Source organism: Antechinus flavipes, chromosome 5 (assembly GCF_016432865.1).
Source record: "Antechinus flavipes isolate AdamAnt ecotype Samford, QLD, Australia chromosome 5, AdamAnt_v2, whole genome shotgun sequence".
NCBI lineage: Eukaryota > Metazoa > Chordata > Mammalia > Dasyuromorphia > Dasyuridae > Antechinus > Antechinus flavipes.
In genome coordinates this window covers 286,612,000-286,627,607 of record NC_067402.1, presented here as the reverse complement: position 1 = coordinate 286,627,607, position 15,608 = coordinate 286,612,000, and the positions used below count along the sequence as shown (strand labels likewise).

The following is a 15,608-nucleotide window of genomic DNA, read 5'->3' as shown; positions in this document are numbered from 1 at the left end:
GCGCTTGGCCCTGGAGGCAGAGCAGGAATGGGGGAGGAGGAGGCAAGTTCTGACAGTATTAGATGACCTTAGTGGATTGGAGCTGGGCAGTGGTGAGCTAGTCTGTCTCAGTGGGTAGTGAGCTCTCCATCACTGGAAGTATTTAAGGAGAGTCTGGGTAAGCACTGGGTAGAGATTCTTGTACTGGGTAAGGGATTAGACAAGATAAATTTGAGTGGAAGGGGTCCTGGATTTACAGTGAGACCCAGGCTGCTGTTGGGGCAAATCAGTGTTCCCTTCAGTCCCAAAAGAGGGGCTTCCAGCCCTGAGTCTCTGATTTCTAAGGTCCCCACGGAGCCCTGACTTTCTGTGTTCTGTGTAGGTCTCCTTTCACTCTAGAGCTGTGGAAGGCTTTAAATGTCAAGCAGAGAAATCTGTATTTTATTCCAGAGGCAAGAGGGAGCCTCGGGAGCTTGTTGAGCTGGCGAGTGACCCACAGAGAGCTTTAGGAAGGTTGGTATGGCAGCTGTGTGGAGGCTGGAGGAGACAGGAGAGGGGAGGCAGGGTTGAATCATCATCAGCAGAGCCTTTCAGGGGCTCCCTGAAAGTCCCAGGGCAGTAACAAGTGCTCCCTCATGGGGGCGATCATGCAGGCAGGAGCTCGCCTTTTCTTGGCGCTGAGTGAGGTGCTCCCTCGCTTGTTTCTTGCTCCGAGTGCCATTTTCTGTCCGTCTCTCCTGTTCATCCTGGGTGACTTTTGGCCATGTCAGTGAATCCCATAGACCACTGGGCCCAACTTCCTTAATTTACAGATAAGGAAACGGAGGCCCAGGGAGCTGCTCAGAGTCACAAAGCCATAGAATCTTAGGGTCACAGATTTAGAGCCAGAGTTTTAAAAACCTTCCTGTGATGTGTATTAAGTGCCAGTTCTAGAGGCAGGAAAAATTGAGTTCAAAACTGAACTCAAGCACTGTGTGACCCTGGGCAAGTCACTTCACCCTGTTTGCCTCAGTTTCCTCATCTGTAAAATGACCTGGAGAAGGAAATGGAAATCCATTTCAGCATACACTTACTAGCTGAGTGATCCTGGGCAAGCCACTTCATTCTGTTTGCCTCTGTTTCCTCATCTGTACAATAAGCTGGAGAAGGAAAAGGAAATCTACTTCAGCATACAGTCACTACCTGTGTGATTCTGGGCAAACCACTTCACTCTGCCTCAGTTTCCTCATCTGTAAAATGACCTGGAGGAAAAAAAAACTGCAAACCACTTCAGCATCTCTGACAAGAAAACCCCAAATGGGACCACGGTAATGATGGTAATGACAAACAATAAAAAATCCAATTGTTCCTTTTAAGGAAATGAGGACATTGAGGCTGAGAGAGATAACTGACCCGTGGCCACATGGGTCACCCAAAGCTGAGCCTGGAACCCGGGCCCCCCACTCCGAAGCCGGCACTCTGACTTCCGAATCACACACCGCCTCTCCCGCCATTGCACCCCCTGCGACCAAGATCCCGAGCCACTCACTGGCCATCCCTTCCTCTCCGATGATGTGAATGACCTCTCACCTTTCCCCTGGCCTTACATTTCTCCGATGACCTTCATAAAAAAAAGTTTGTTAAAATAAGCTGAACGAATGAAAGAATCGGACAAAAAGGGGGCAACGAAGAGGAGACGGAAGGGGCGGGCGAGGGGGGCCAACAGTGTCAGAGCTTCTTCCTTCCTTCGAGAGACGGGGACCAGAATTGGGGTTTCCTTGGCCCAGGGGTTCCCTCTCCCCACGCGGTCAGCACCTCCTCTGCCCCTCGGTCTGAGAGTTACCCACAGAGCCAGAGTGGGAGGGAATTGCTCAGGATGTGTCAGAGACCAAGCTGGAACCCCTGCTGACTCCGGGACCGGACCGGTAGTCACTCTAGCCCCCCAGTACCCATCACCCGTTCTATTTATGAAGCATCTATTGTAGGTGAGCCGAAGGAGTGAAGACAAAGACATCCTTGCCCTCGATGAGCTTGCATTCTACTGGGCTGCGGGACTGAGCACGCATCATGGGTCCAGAGGGGTTAAGGGTTAGGAGGGTGGGAGGCTGCAGATCAGAGAGGGCTGCTTGGAAGAGGAGGCTCCCTGAAGGCAGAGGATTCTGGGAAGCAGAGAAGCAGAGAGATGAGGACCCAGGGCAGGGGCACTAGGTGGCGCTGCATTGGATACAAGGGCAGCCTTGGAGACAGAAGGACCTGAGTGCGAATGTAACCTCAGGTACTTACTAGTTGTGTGACCATGGACAAGTCATTTGACCCTAATTGCCCATCCCCCCCCCCCAAAAAAAAAAAAAGTACAGGGAGGCGGGAGGCTGCATGTTGAGTCTGGGGAACAGGGAGTGGTCATAGGGAGGACGAGGATCACGGATTGGAGCTGGGAGAGACGGCTCAGAGGCTGTGAGATGACGTGTCCGATGTCACACAGGCGGTAGATGGCAGGGCCAGGAGTAAACCCGGCTCCTCCGACTCCGAAGCTCCCCCTCTTCCCACTGAGCCGGGTTGGAAAGCTTCACCGGTGACTGCCGGGCTGAGAGGTACCGCTCTGGCCCAGAGGCAACGGGGAGTCATGGAAAGTTGTTGGCCAGGGCGGCAGCACGGTCAGAGTCATGCTTCCCATCAGCCCTAGTCTGAATCTGCCATTGTAAATCTGAGCAGGAAACAGGACAGGACACGCCGTCCTTAGAACAGGGACTGAGGCGGCGAATCATCTTCCTTGTTCCAGCCCATAGAATGGGGTTACATAAAGGGGGATTGATATTTTATATAATTCTATATAATTTCCTTCAAAGCGTTTACAATCTGGTTGTGAAAACTAGACGCTCACGTATGAAAATGTTCTACAATTTGGCAGCTTGCAATGCAAGGATGTCTATACTAAGTACCAGCTGACACTCTCTTCTGCCACTGTGGAAATCTAGCAAGTCGCTTTAGCCTCTGGCGCTCAGTTTCCTCACCTGTAAAATGACGGGGTTGTAGTAGGTTCATTTTACTTCCAATGTTCTATTATTTATTCTAGATTACATGGTTCCACCTAGATCTTTAATTTGTTCTAAAAATCCTCCTCAGCACTGACACTCTGTCCTAGCATCCCTCCAAACACTGACATTTTATGTTCTAAGGTTTCTCCAAGCTCTGGATTCTGTGTTCTAGGTTCCCTCCAAGTTCTCTCCAAATTTTAACATTCTATATTTTAAAAGTTTCTCCCAGCTCTGAATGCTGTGTTCTAGAGTCCCTTCAAGCTCTGACATTCTAGAATCTCTCCAAACTCTGACATTCTCTGTTCTAATGTTTCTTCAAATTCCAAGTTCTCTGTTTTCGAGTCTTTCCAAACTGATATTCTATGCTCTAAAATTTCTCCAAACTCTAAGTTCTCTGTTCGAGAGTCCCTCTTAAGCTTTGATGTTCTTTGTACTAAGACCATTTGTATTAAGGTCTCTCCAAGCTCTAATATTCTAGTTTTCTAAGATCTTTCTAAACTCTGATATTCTAAGATCCCTCCAAGCTCTGATATTCTAAGTTCTAAGGCTCTCCAAGCTTTGACATTCTAAGTTCTAAGATCCCTCCAAGCTCTGACATTCTAAGTTCTAAGGTCTCTCCAAGCTCTGACATTCTAAGTTCTAAAATCCCTCCAAGCTCTGACATTCTAAGTTCTAAGGTCTCTCCAAGTACAATTCTTTGTACAAGTTCCGCACTAAATTCTGATAAACTCTGACTTTCTTTCCCAGTTCTGATGTTCCATGTTCTAAGGTCCCTCCTGGATCCCATGTTCTATATTTGAGAATCCCTTTGGACTCCTAGACTCTAGAAGCCTGAGTTCAGAGGCCCGAGGAGAGGTCACAATGGCCAAGGAGGGGCTCTTTCAAGAAGACGGCATTGATCTAGGCCCTGAAGATGAGGAGGCATTAGAAAGGGAGCCAGGAAGGGCAGCCAGGAATCCTTCTCTGCTCCCCCAGACTGGCGCTTCTCAGGGCCCTGAGCTCGTTGGGGGGAGGGGGAACAGAAGAACGCAGATTCCAGGATGTGCCGGGGGCCAGTGTCTGTCCCCAATTCCTTTGTGCATTTCCCAGCCTATGGGATGTGTTCCCAGCAGAGATTCTGCAGCTGGCACAGAAGGCCCGGCCTCCGCCTCCTCGCCTCGTTTGCGTGGAGGCCTTTTTTTGGGGAGAGTTTTGAGTGGAGGAGGCTTTGTTGATGGCTTTTTGGAGGGGGAGGTTAGGAAAGGTGAGAGAGGAGGAGAAGGGAGGGCTCTGGGCCTGGTCTGTTCCACAGGAATGGAAAACCCCAGGGAAGAGCTTCTGGGGCCTCCTCCTCCTGGGAGGGCCAGAACTCCTTACCCCAGAAGGGAAATTGTAGGATTTCCCCAGTTCAGAGACTGAGCAAACCCCGAGGAGCTTCTGTCCTCCTCGGGAAGATCTTTCTTTAGAAGGAAAGTTACTTTTAGAATAGCCACGTGCGTAGCCCGGAGTCTCCTGCCACAAACACATAGTAGGTGCTTGCTGTGTACAATGTCCCAAGCTGGGCTTGTGGGGCCTAGCTAGGCTGGGTTACCTAGGGTCACTTTCATTCTCTGCCCTCAATTTCCTCAATTGTTAAATAAGGATATGAAATTAGGTGATCTCCGATGTATTTTCCAGCTTAGAAATTTTTTGTTTTAAAGTCTACCCAGCCCTGACATCCCCTGTTCTAAGCTCCCTCCCAGCCCTGACATCCCCTGTTCTAAGCTCCCTCCCGGCCCTGACATCCCCTGTTCTAAGCTCCCTCCCGCCCTGACATCCCCTGTTCTAAGCTCCCTCCCGCTCTGACATCCCCTGTTCTAAGCTCCCTCCCGGCCCTGACATTCCTGTTCTAAGCTCCCTCCCGGCTCTGACATCCCCTGTTCTAAGCTCCCTCCCGGCCCTGACATCCCCTGTTCTAAGCTCCCTCCTGGCTCTGACATCCCCTGTTCTAAGGACCCCCCCTCTGATTTTCTAGGATTGTTCCTATTCAGTTTCACAGATGAACCGGCCCCTGTCCCTAGCCCTCCCTCCTCAGCCCCAGGCTCACAGCGCAGTGGGTGGGTAAGACAAGTACTCCAGTGAATGGCTCTGGGAGAAGGTAGGAATAGCATCCTGCAGAAAGGGGCGTTCTGGGCTGTGCAGATGCCCAAGCGCCCCTCTTCCCCCCCGCCCCTCCCCAGCTACTTCTGTGCGATTCCTGGCCCTCGCTCCCTTCAGCTTGGGAGCGGTTTCCCATCTACTCCAGGCTGGGCTCGGGCAGGCAGAGTGTGGTCCTAAGCCCGGGCTTGAGAGAAGCTCAGGAGGGAGGAGACGGGCCTGGATGGGGATTTCAGGGATGTGGGTTCTAGTCCCGAAGCTACCACTGACTTGCTTCACATTTTCGAGATTGGCCATAGAGAGAGGCTGAATCTCTGGATTCTTTGGCTTCATGACCCTTCTAAGTGTGAGCTCGGTGGGCCGTGGGCCGGCCTTGGGGGCTCAGTCAGGATCTGGGTTGGGGGCAGGAGACTGAGAGAGTAAACCAGGTCCAACAGAGTCCCTCGGGCTGAGCTTCGGTGCATCAGTGGGGAGCGTCAGGAATGGAAGATGGGAGGGAAACCCTTCCTGAAACCCCGCTCCGCCCCATTTAGCCAGAGAGGTTCCTTGGGAACAAGCTTCGTGACGGGGAGGAACAGCGCGGCTTTTTAGTTGAATTCTGGCTTCTCCCCATGGAGAACGGGCCGCGGTTCTTCCATTTGTGGAACACAGGTAGCAGATTCTCAATGAGGATCTCCCCAGCTCCGAACCCCAGTTCTCAAAGCCCCCCCAAATGACTATCTTTCTCCCTAGATCTCTGTAGTCCTTAGCTTGAACTTCCCTGCATTTTGCAGTTCTAACCGACATGACCCGTTCCATACCTCTTCCTTTTACCAGGCTAGAAAGGTGATGACTTATCTCTCCGCCGTGTTGAGTTGGAGGAGCCCCTGGGACATCCAGATGGAAATACCCACGAGGCAACCGGTGGTGCAGTCCCGGAACTGGGGAGAGACACTCTGGCCCAGCCTTGGCCATAGAGATGAGATTCACGTCCTCCATATCTATGGGGATCTCCATCTTCCCCCCTCCCAAGCTCCCATTGCTCTGTGCTCCCTTAGTCCTGCTGAGGGAACCACCATCTTCCGGGAGGTCCACATTCACAAGCTCAGCATCAGTGACCACCTGGTCACGCCAGAGCTCGTCAATGGTGCATCCTTCCTTCCACTCTCACCACAACCCCCCAGCTCAGACCTTCCTCCCTTCTCTCCCGGGATGCTCCATTAACCTCCCCACTGCCTTTCCCGTCTCCGTCTCTTCCCTCCCCAGCCTCCTTTGCTTTGAACATCTGCCAATTTAATTTTCCCAAGCGAATCTGACCGTGTCACTTCAACCGCTCAGAGAGCCCTTGGGGTTGGTTTTCAAGCCTTCTGCAATCTGGTTTCGGCTCTAGCCCTTCAAATGTATCATCCATGACTCCTTTCTGGGGATTTTCACTGGGCCCAAACGGGCCTGCTTACTGCCCCCAGGTGGGATTTGGCGTCTTTTCTCTCCGCGCCTTCGGAAAGGCTCTCCCCCAGATCTGAATGCCCCTTCCTTCTCCCTTAGGCCCCCAAGGAATCCCCTTCTTTCCTTCCAAGCTCAGCTCCAGGGCCATCTCCTTCTGGAAGTCCATTCTGATCTACCTAGTTGTTAAGGTCCTGCTCCCAGAAATGATTTTGAATTTATATCACCTATATTTACTTATTCTACATCAATTATATATATTTGACATATAATATGTTAATTACATTATATTGTATACATGTATATATATAAAATGTATACATTATATACGTTACAATTATATAGTGAATATTTCTTTTTTTAAAAACAATTACAAGGAATAGGAATGATTTTATTAAGGACATGCCATACCAGAATGAGCGTATTTCATATATATTTTCATATGTACATTTATTATTTTTATTATTTTATTTATATATTTTATTTTATATTTTTATATTTATTTTTATTTTAAAATATAATTTATTCTTTTATATATTTTTGTTTATATTTTATATATAAAATATATTTTATTTACAAAACATATGCATGGGTAATTTTTCAATATAGACCCTTGCAAAGCCTTTGTTCCAAATTTTCCCCTCCTTCCTCCCACCCCCTCCCCTAGATGTATTCGGATACATGTTAAAATATATGTTAAATCCAATTATATATTGAATATTTCTATAAATTTCCCCCTGAGAGAATTTAATATTTTTGAAGGCACAGACTCTGTAACCCTAGCCCCTCGCATATTCCAAGATGCTTAATAGAAGCTTATTTATTGAAAGGGCTATATCCATTCCTGCCCCCAGTAGCTCGGTGGGCCAGCTAGTTGGATAGACTTTTGACTTGGAGGTAGGAAGAGCTGCCCTTGGAATAGTCTTGACTTTGGCTAGTCGTGGAACCTCCCTCAGAGGTTGGGGACTCCGGCCCTTGGGTCTGTGTCATCCCGGTCCCTGCGCACTTTCCCCGAAGCGCCCCTAGACTGCAAGATGCCGCCCCTCTTCCCTTGTCCTGCTCCCCTTCCTCCCCTTGCTCTTGGCTGGTTGTCACTGATCCCCACGGAGGTGCTGGTTAATAGGAGCAGGTGGTTTTCCCCTTTCCCAGAAGCAAGTGCTTTCCCACAGGGCTTTGGGACCCCAGCCTCCAGATCTTTGGAATTAAATGGAATCGCTCCCTGGTGTGATGTGTTAGAGAGAGAAGCCGGGCTGGGCGTGGGGGGCCCTGGGTGTCGGCCCTGGCTGGGCTGCTAACTTATCCCGTGGATCTCAGTTTCTCTCTCTGTAAGCAAGGGGCTGGAATTAGGGGCCTTCTCTTAATCCTTCCTTTCTTCCTTCTGTAGATCTTGGCGTCTGGGCCCTTTCCCAGCTCTTGCATTCTGTTTGTCTGATGGTGGGATTTCAGGCACAGTGACAGAGAGAAGAGCTTCTTGGGAAGGGGGGCCAATTTTCCTAGGGCTCTGGGATAAAGCTTGGTTCTGGCTGTTCTTGCTCAGCTCCTCGGTTATTCTTCCTCCCCCCGCCCAGTTCCCCGGCCCTCGGTGCCAAGGGTCCCTGGAGCAGGGGGATGATGGCAGAGGCCGCTCCAGAGGGGGCCGGGCTGTAACTGGGGAGGGTGGCGAGGGCACCCAGAGCCGGGAGGGGCTGGGGGAAGGGGGGCGGGGAGGCTGCGGGGAGAGTTTCTCCCAGGGAAGCTGGCACCCCTTGAGCTGTTGATCTCTAAATTACAGCGCTGCCTCTTAAGCCTGGACGCCGGCAGCAGCCGCACCGTTGCTGTGGCAACCGAGTTGTCCCGAACCGGGAAGTGTATAAACACTGCTACAGATACACAATTAGATCAACAAGAAGAATAGAACAGAAAATAGAAACTCCCAGCCTCCCATAATTCTGGGCCAAAATGTTATCGGGAGCCGTCGCCCGGCCTCCTCCTCCCTGTCTCCCCGGCCCGGCCGGTAGCAGACTCGAGGGATAGAGAGGTCCTTCGGCCTTCTTCCATGCTCCAGACACGGACACTCTGGATGGAGGGAGCGGCGCGGGGGCGAGCCCTGGGGACAGAGGCTGGCCGGCTGGGCTTCCTTTCACATGGCCCGGTCGCCACAACATGACGCTTCAGTGCCACTTCCCAGCACCGGCGTCCCCATGCCCGTCACTGTCACCTTGTCATGGTTGTTGCGATGCTCTTGTCACCGTCATCACCCCTGTCCGCACAGTCTTCCCTGTCACTGCCACTGGCAGAACCATCGTGTGAGGTTGTTCCCATGATTCTATCACTCCCCTCTGTCACCATGACCACCATTCCCCCATCTCTGTCAGTGGTCCCTATCTCTGCCTTTATCACCATGATCACCATCACCTGTTTCCATCCCCATTACCACTATCATTGTTTTTGTCCTTGTCACCACAGTCATCACTCCTCTTTGTCATCTCATCTTTGCCATTATCAGATTATTGTTATCATTCCTATTTCTGTCCCCATCACCACTGTCACCATGACCACCATTCCCTATCTCTGTCCCCATTACCACTGTCACCATGACCACCATTCCCCATCTCTGTCCCCATCACCACTGTCACCATGACCACCATTCCCCCATCTCTGTCACTGTCACCACTGTAACCATCACCATCATTCCCCTATCTCTGTCATCATGACCACTGTCACCATGACCACCATTCCCCCATTTCTGTCACCATCACCATTGTCACCATGACCATCATTCCCCCATCTCTGTCACCATCACCACTGTCACCATCTTTGCCATTATCAGCATGACCACCACGTCTCCATGATTGCTTTCCCCATTGTTACACCCACCATCACTTCTCCTTCCCAGGCTATTTGATCTCTTGGGGAAGGGGGATCTGAGAGTCCTAAGGGACTTGAGAGGGATGCCATCTACCCCTCCACGCCAGCAGCACGAACCATTTGTGTGACTTCTCTAATTAGCCACTGTTTCTTCAACCTCTTCTTGGAGCCTCCGGCTCACCGTCCGCACTTGGAACATCTCTCACCATTGGGAAGTCCTTCACACTGACCCGAAGTCTGTCTCTGTGAGGTCCTGCTGTTAGTCCTGTGGGGACCTCCCCAGACAGAGCTTTGGCTCCCACCTGGAGCCTTAGTCTAATCACATGGCACTCGGGATAAGAGCCGGGTTCTGTTGTGGGCACGACATTTGCCAGCTCACTGTGTGAGAGAGTCACAGAAAGTTGGAGCTACCTTAGGACCAGCCCATTTCCCTGGGTCAGAAAAGCAGCAAATTCAGGCTTGGACAGAGGAGGAACTTATCCTGGACCACAGAGATAGGCTCCAAACCCAGCCCCCTGATTCCCCATCCGGGGCTTCCTCCCACTCTACATGTCACTTCTCCCTCGGCGCCTCCATTTCCTCATCTGTGAAATGGGGAGATAACTGCTGGGTTGCTAATGTACCTCATGGGGCCTTGCTTCAGAAAGCAATTTGGAAACATCAAATCCCTAGAGAAACAGGAGCTATTTTTAACCAGTGAGATAATGCACTTTCACGTTCTTTCCAAATACCACAGTATTACCCACAAGCAAGGGATTTATAATCATCATGATCATTTGATCATAATTCAGTTTGATATCCTTCAGCAAGCACTTATTAAATGCCTACTTCTACGGGCCAGACATGGGCTTGCTGGTCTCCCGGGGATGCAAATACAAGGGCAAGATAGCCCCCGCCCTGCAGAAACCCATGTGGGACTGAGTGTCACTCGGAGGTGACATTATGGGGACCAACCTATGTTTTCATCCATATTGAGTACTTCCCGTGAGGAAGCGCCCTTCCCCACCGCTCTGTCACCTAACCTACAATGTAAAGTCAAAGAAGAGGCACCTTGGCAGAGCAGCGGTGGGAGTCTTGGGCCTAGAGTTGGGAAAATCTGGATTAAAATTTGGCCTCAGACACCTACTAGTTGTGTGACTCTGAGCAAGTCACTTACCTCTGCCTCAGTTTCCTCAGTTGTAAAATAGGGATAATAACGATTGCTTTCTGTTGTGAGAATCAAACAAGATGATGTTCGTAAAATTTCTCAGCATGGAGCTATGTTATATATTTATTATTTTACATTATTTATTATTCCTAGGGTTTCCTAGAGCATTGAGAGGTTATGTGACTTGCTCAGGATCCCACAGCTAGGAGATATCAAAGCAACAATTGAAGCCATCTTCCTACTTCCGAGACTGACTCTGTTTACTACACTAGGGGATAGTTACCTCCCAGCAGATAATTATTGTTCACATTTTCCTTTTTTAAAAATTTTATTTATATGTAATTTATTACATGTTAATTAAATTATTACATTTCATTACATTTTCAATGGCATTAAATTTTCCCAAATATAGGTAATCTCTCAGCAGATGATTACTGTTCACATTTTCCTTTTTAAAATATATCTATTAAATTTATTTATAATTTATTATATACTTTATACTAAATAATATTATATATTACATATATAATAAAATGATATACTAAATAATATATTTATTACTTACTGATTACCACACTGACTCTGATGACTAGAATATGTCCAAAAACTAGACTTGAACTTACCTTCCTGTCTCTGAGGCTGACTCTGTTTACCACACCAGGGGATATTTACCTCCCAGCAGATGATCATTATTCAATTTTTCTTTTTAAAATTTTTAAAAAAAATTATTTATTTAAAATGTATTATATACTGAATTATTATATTTTCAATGGCATTAAATTTTCCCAAATAGAGGTAAAGATTGTTTTCCACATTCATTTTTATTATAAAGTTTCCTAGAGTTTTGAGAGGTGATGTGACTTGCTCAGGATCCCACAGCTAGGATAAATCCAAAGCTACACTTGGACCCCGTCTTCCTACTCTTGAGACTGACTCTGTTTACCACACTAGGGGATATTTACCTCCCAGCAAATAATTACTGTTGACATTTTCTTTTTTAAAAAATCATTTATTACATGTTAATTAATTATTTATAATTAATCATTACATATTAATTAAATTAAATTAAAACTACTTTATTACAGATTAATTAAATTATTACATTTTCATTAGATTTTTAATGGTTTTTATTTTTTTTATTTTATTAGATTTTCAATTTCAATTTTCAAATTTTCCCAAATATAGGTTTCCCACATTCTGTTCTGCTCAGGATCTGCTCAGGATCCCACAGCTAAGATATATCCAAAGTTACACTGGAAGCCATCTTCCTACCTCTGAGGCTGACTCTGTTTACCACACTAGGGGATATTTACCTCCCAGCAGATAATTATTGTTCACATTTTCCTTTTTAAAAATTTTTATTTATATATAATTTATTACATATTAATTAAATTATTACATTTCATTACATTTTCAATGGCCTTAAATTTCCCCAAATATAGGTAAAGATTGTTTTCCACATTCATTTTTCTTATAGGGTCTCCTATAATGTGACTTGCTCAGGATCCCACAGCTAGGATATATCCAAAGCTAGACTTGGACCCCGGCATCACATTTTCCTTTTTTTTTTTAAATTTAAAAACTATATTAAATTTATTGATTGATGTATTTATTCTATAATTCTTACATTTTCTTACATCTCCAAGGGCATTAAAAGCCCCAAATATCGGCAAAGCCAGCCCCCGGGATGCATCTGTGCGAGGCTCCAAGCTCCCCCCCTGCGCGGCCGATTCCCGCTTCTCCGCCCCCCGCCCCCCACATGTCCCTTAACGTCCGGCGCTGTGTCTCCCTCCAGGTCCAGCGTCATCCCGGGCGGTGAGGACGGCCACTGGAGCTCGGCCCGGGGCGGGATGAACGGACACAGCCGGAACGGGCAGGCCCACGCCCCCCGGCGGAAACGCCGCAACCGCTTCGTGAAGAAGAATGGCCAGTGCAACGTCTACTTCGCCAACCTCAGCAACAAGTCCCAGCGGTACATGGCGGACATCTTCACCACGTGCGTGGACACCCGCTGGCGCTACATGCTCATGATCTTCTCGGCCGCCTTCCTGGTCTCGTGGCTCTTCTTCGGCCTGCTCTTCTGGTGCATCGCCTTCTTCCACGGGGACCTGGAGCCGGGGCCGGGGCCGGCGGGCGGGCCGGCGGGGGCGGGCCCCGGGGGAGGCGGCGGCCCCCCGCCCGCGGCCGTGAAGCCCTGCATCATGCACGTGAACGGCTTCCTGGGGGCCTTCCTCTTCTCGGTGGAGACGCAGACCACCATCGGCTACGGCTTCCGCTGCGTGACGGAGGAGTGCCCGCTGGCCGTGATGGCCGTGGTGGTGCAGTCCATCGTGGGCTGCGTCATTGACTCCTTCATGATCGGCACCATCATGGCCAAGATGGCGCGGCCCAAGAAGCGGGCGCAGACGCTGCTCTTCAGCCACCACGCCGTGATCTCGGTGAGGGACGGCAAGCTCTGCCTCATGTGGAGGGTGGGCAACCTGCGCAAGAGCCACATCGTGGAGGCGCACGTGCGCGCCCAGCTCATCAAGCCCTACATGACGGAGGAGGGCGAGTACCTGCCCCTGGACCAGCGGGATCTCAACGTGGGCTACGACATCGGGCTGGACCGCATCTTCCTGGTGTCCCCCATCATCATCGTCCACGAGATCGACGAGGAGAGCCCCCTGTACGGGATGGGCAAGGAGGAGCTGGAGTCGGAGGACTTTGAGATCGTGGTCATCCTGGAGGGCATGGTGGAAGCCACGGCCATGACCACCCAGGCCCGCAGCTCCTACCTGGCCAGCGAGATCCTCTGGGGCCACCGCTTCGAGCCCGTGGTCTTCGAGGAGAAGAGCCACTACAAGGTGGACTACTCGCGCTTCCATAAGACCTACGAGGTGGCCGGCACCCCGTGTTGCTCGGCGCGGGAGCTCCAGGAGAGCAAGATCACGGTCCTCCCCGCCCCGCCGCCACCGCCCAGTGCCTTCTGCTACGAGAACGAGCTGGCACTCATGAGCCAGGAGGAGGACGAACTGGAGGAGGACGTGGCCGGCCTGGGGCTGGAGGGCGGCTCCAAGGAAGACGGCGGCATCATCCGCATGCTGGAGTTTGGGAGCCACCTGGATTTGGAGAGGATGCAGGCCACCTTGCCCCTGGACAACATCTCCTACCGCCGGGAGTCAGCCATCTGACCTCTAGTCCTCCCGCCTAGCCCCGGGTCCCCTCCCACTCCCCCGTTCCCTAATCCTTGTGGGAAAATCCCCCCTTCTAGACAGGAGAAGGACCAGCAGATCATGAGCATCCCCTCCCTCGGTGTCCCTGGGACAAACATCCCCCCCTCCCGAGGACAGAACCCACCCAGACCCAGGGGAACCCTTCTGGTGGCTCATGAGTATATGAGCAGAGGTCTGTCCCCCATTTCCTCTCACTTCGATGCCCCGGAATCAGACTCTGGCGACAGGGAAGCCCCCCTCCCCGAGGTCTGCCGTACCAACCGTCCCACGCCATCCACCCCGTGGGTCTCACTGTCAGACTCCACCCGGTGACCCAGAACCGCCCGATGTGGCACCCGACCCCCTTCCAGGACAGGCCCCCGTTGCCCTGGAGAACTTTGGGAAGGCCCCCGGGACGAAGGGAAGGTGGGGAGGCCCGCCGGAGGCCAGGGCTGGAAGGCTGGCTGGGGAGAAGTAGAGGGAAAGGTTTACCTTGCATGTTTGTGACCTGTCACACATCCTTTTGTAAATATATACATTATATATATAAAGACAAGAGAGATCCAACCCAGATTCTTTGATTTCCCGGGGCAGGAGGTGGAGGTGAAGCAGGGCCCCTCTTCTTCTCCCCCACCGACTGGCTCTGAGGGCTCCTCGGCCCCTAGGCCATCTCAGAACGAGGGGAGCAGACCCAGGAAGTCCCCCAGGGTCGGCGAGCGCCACTCCCTTCACATGCCGGCCCCACCTTTGCTGGTTCCCTGACCTCCCACCCCCAGCTTAGGCCCAGCCTTCCTGCCCTCCCAACACACAACTGTACAATGGGATTTTTAATTATTTTTAATAAAGTTTCCAATCCTCTTGGAGCCACATGGACCAAAAGGAAGGGGAGAAAGAGACCTAGAGAATGAGGAGCATGTCTACCGTCCTCCGGGGGGGTTGGTTTGTTGGGAATTGGGGGGGGGAAGAAGGTAGAGGGGGGAGGGGTCAATAGGATGCAATAATAACCCTTCCTTGTGTAGGAGGAGCAAGGTTTGTGGAGAGGCCACTGAAGACAGAAGGAAAAGACTCGGGTCTGCTTATTAATTATGAGACCTTAGAGAAGCCACTTCCTGGCTCTGGGACTCAGTTTCTTATAGTTGAAGAATTGGAAGGGGCTCTCTTCCAAGCCTTACCTGGGCAGGTTTAACAAACCGACTTCTGGTGAAAGACCCCCAGGGATGGGGAGCTCAAGTGACCACCTGGGGATTTTGGGCAGCTCCAATCCGGAGGAAGGTTTTCTTACTGCAGACTTCATTGTCTTTGCAATATCTGTCCAGTGCTTCTAGTTTTGCCTCCGGGGGCCAAGCACAAGTCTGATCCTTGTCCCATAAGGCAGCCTCCCAAATGCTTCAAGGCAATCTGGACTCTCGGGAGCCTCCCTTGTTTCCAGCTCATCATCCCCATTCCTTAAATAACAGGATCTCCAAGTCCTCCACTGTCCTATCGCCCCCTCAGGACATTACAACCTGATGTCCAGATCTGCGCCATCTTGAAAGCAAGGGCCTTTGCTTGGAGCTCCCTTCCAGCTTTGTCTAGTCCCCTAGCACGGACAAAATGTCTCCCGTTTGGAAGGGACTTTGCGTTTGCCTGATATCTGTATCAGGCCCATCAATGCTTATTCCCTTTTGATCTCAATGAGACGCTAGGAAATAGCATTTTGGGAACTCATTTCCCACAGCCCGTGGAGGCAGTCTTGTGGGCAGTATCTCCACTATACAGATGAGGAAACTGAGGCTCTGGGAGAGGGGAAATGACCCCACCCCATGGAGGGCCAGAAAGGGACCTTGAAGAATCAAGAGACTTAGATTTGGAAGGGACCTCAAAGCCCCCTCTGGGTCACAGAGAAGGGAA

General features: G+C 50.5%; 1 protein-coding gene across 1 annotated transcript in view; it reads left to right on the top strand.

Annotated features, from left to right (window-relative positions):
* KCNJ4 (potassium inwardly rectifying channel subfamily J member 4) overlaps window positions 1-14,614 on the top strand; it is a 33,373-nt gene extending 18,759 nt beyond the window's left edge. The window contains exon 2 of the mRNA XM_051961965.1: window positions 12,320-14,614. Coding sequence (XP_051817925.1) covers window positions 12,375-13,697 — 1,323 coding nt within the window. The 5' untranslated portion in view covers window positions 12,320-12,374 and the 3' untranslated portion in view covers window positions 13,698-14,614. The remainder of the gene's footprint in view (window positions 1-12,319) is intronic.
* The last annotated feature ends 994 nt before the right edge of the window (window positions 14,615-15,608 follow it).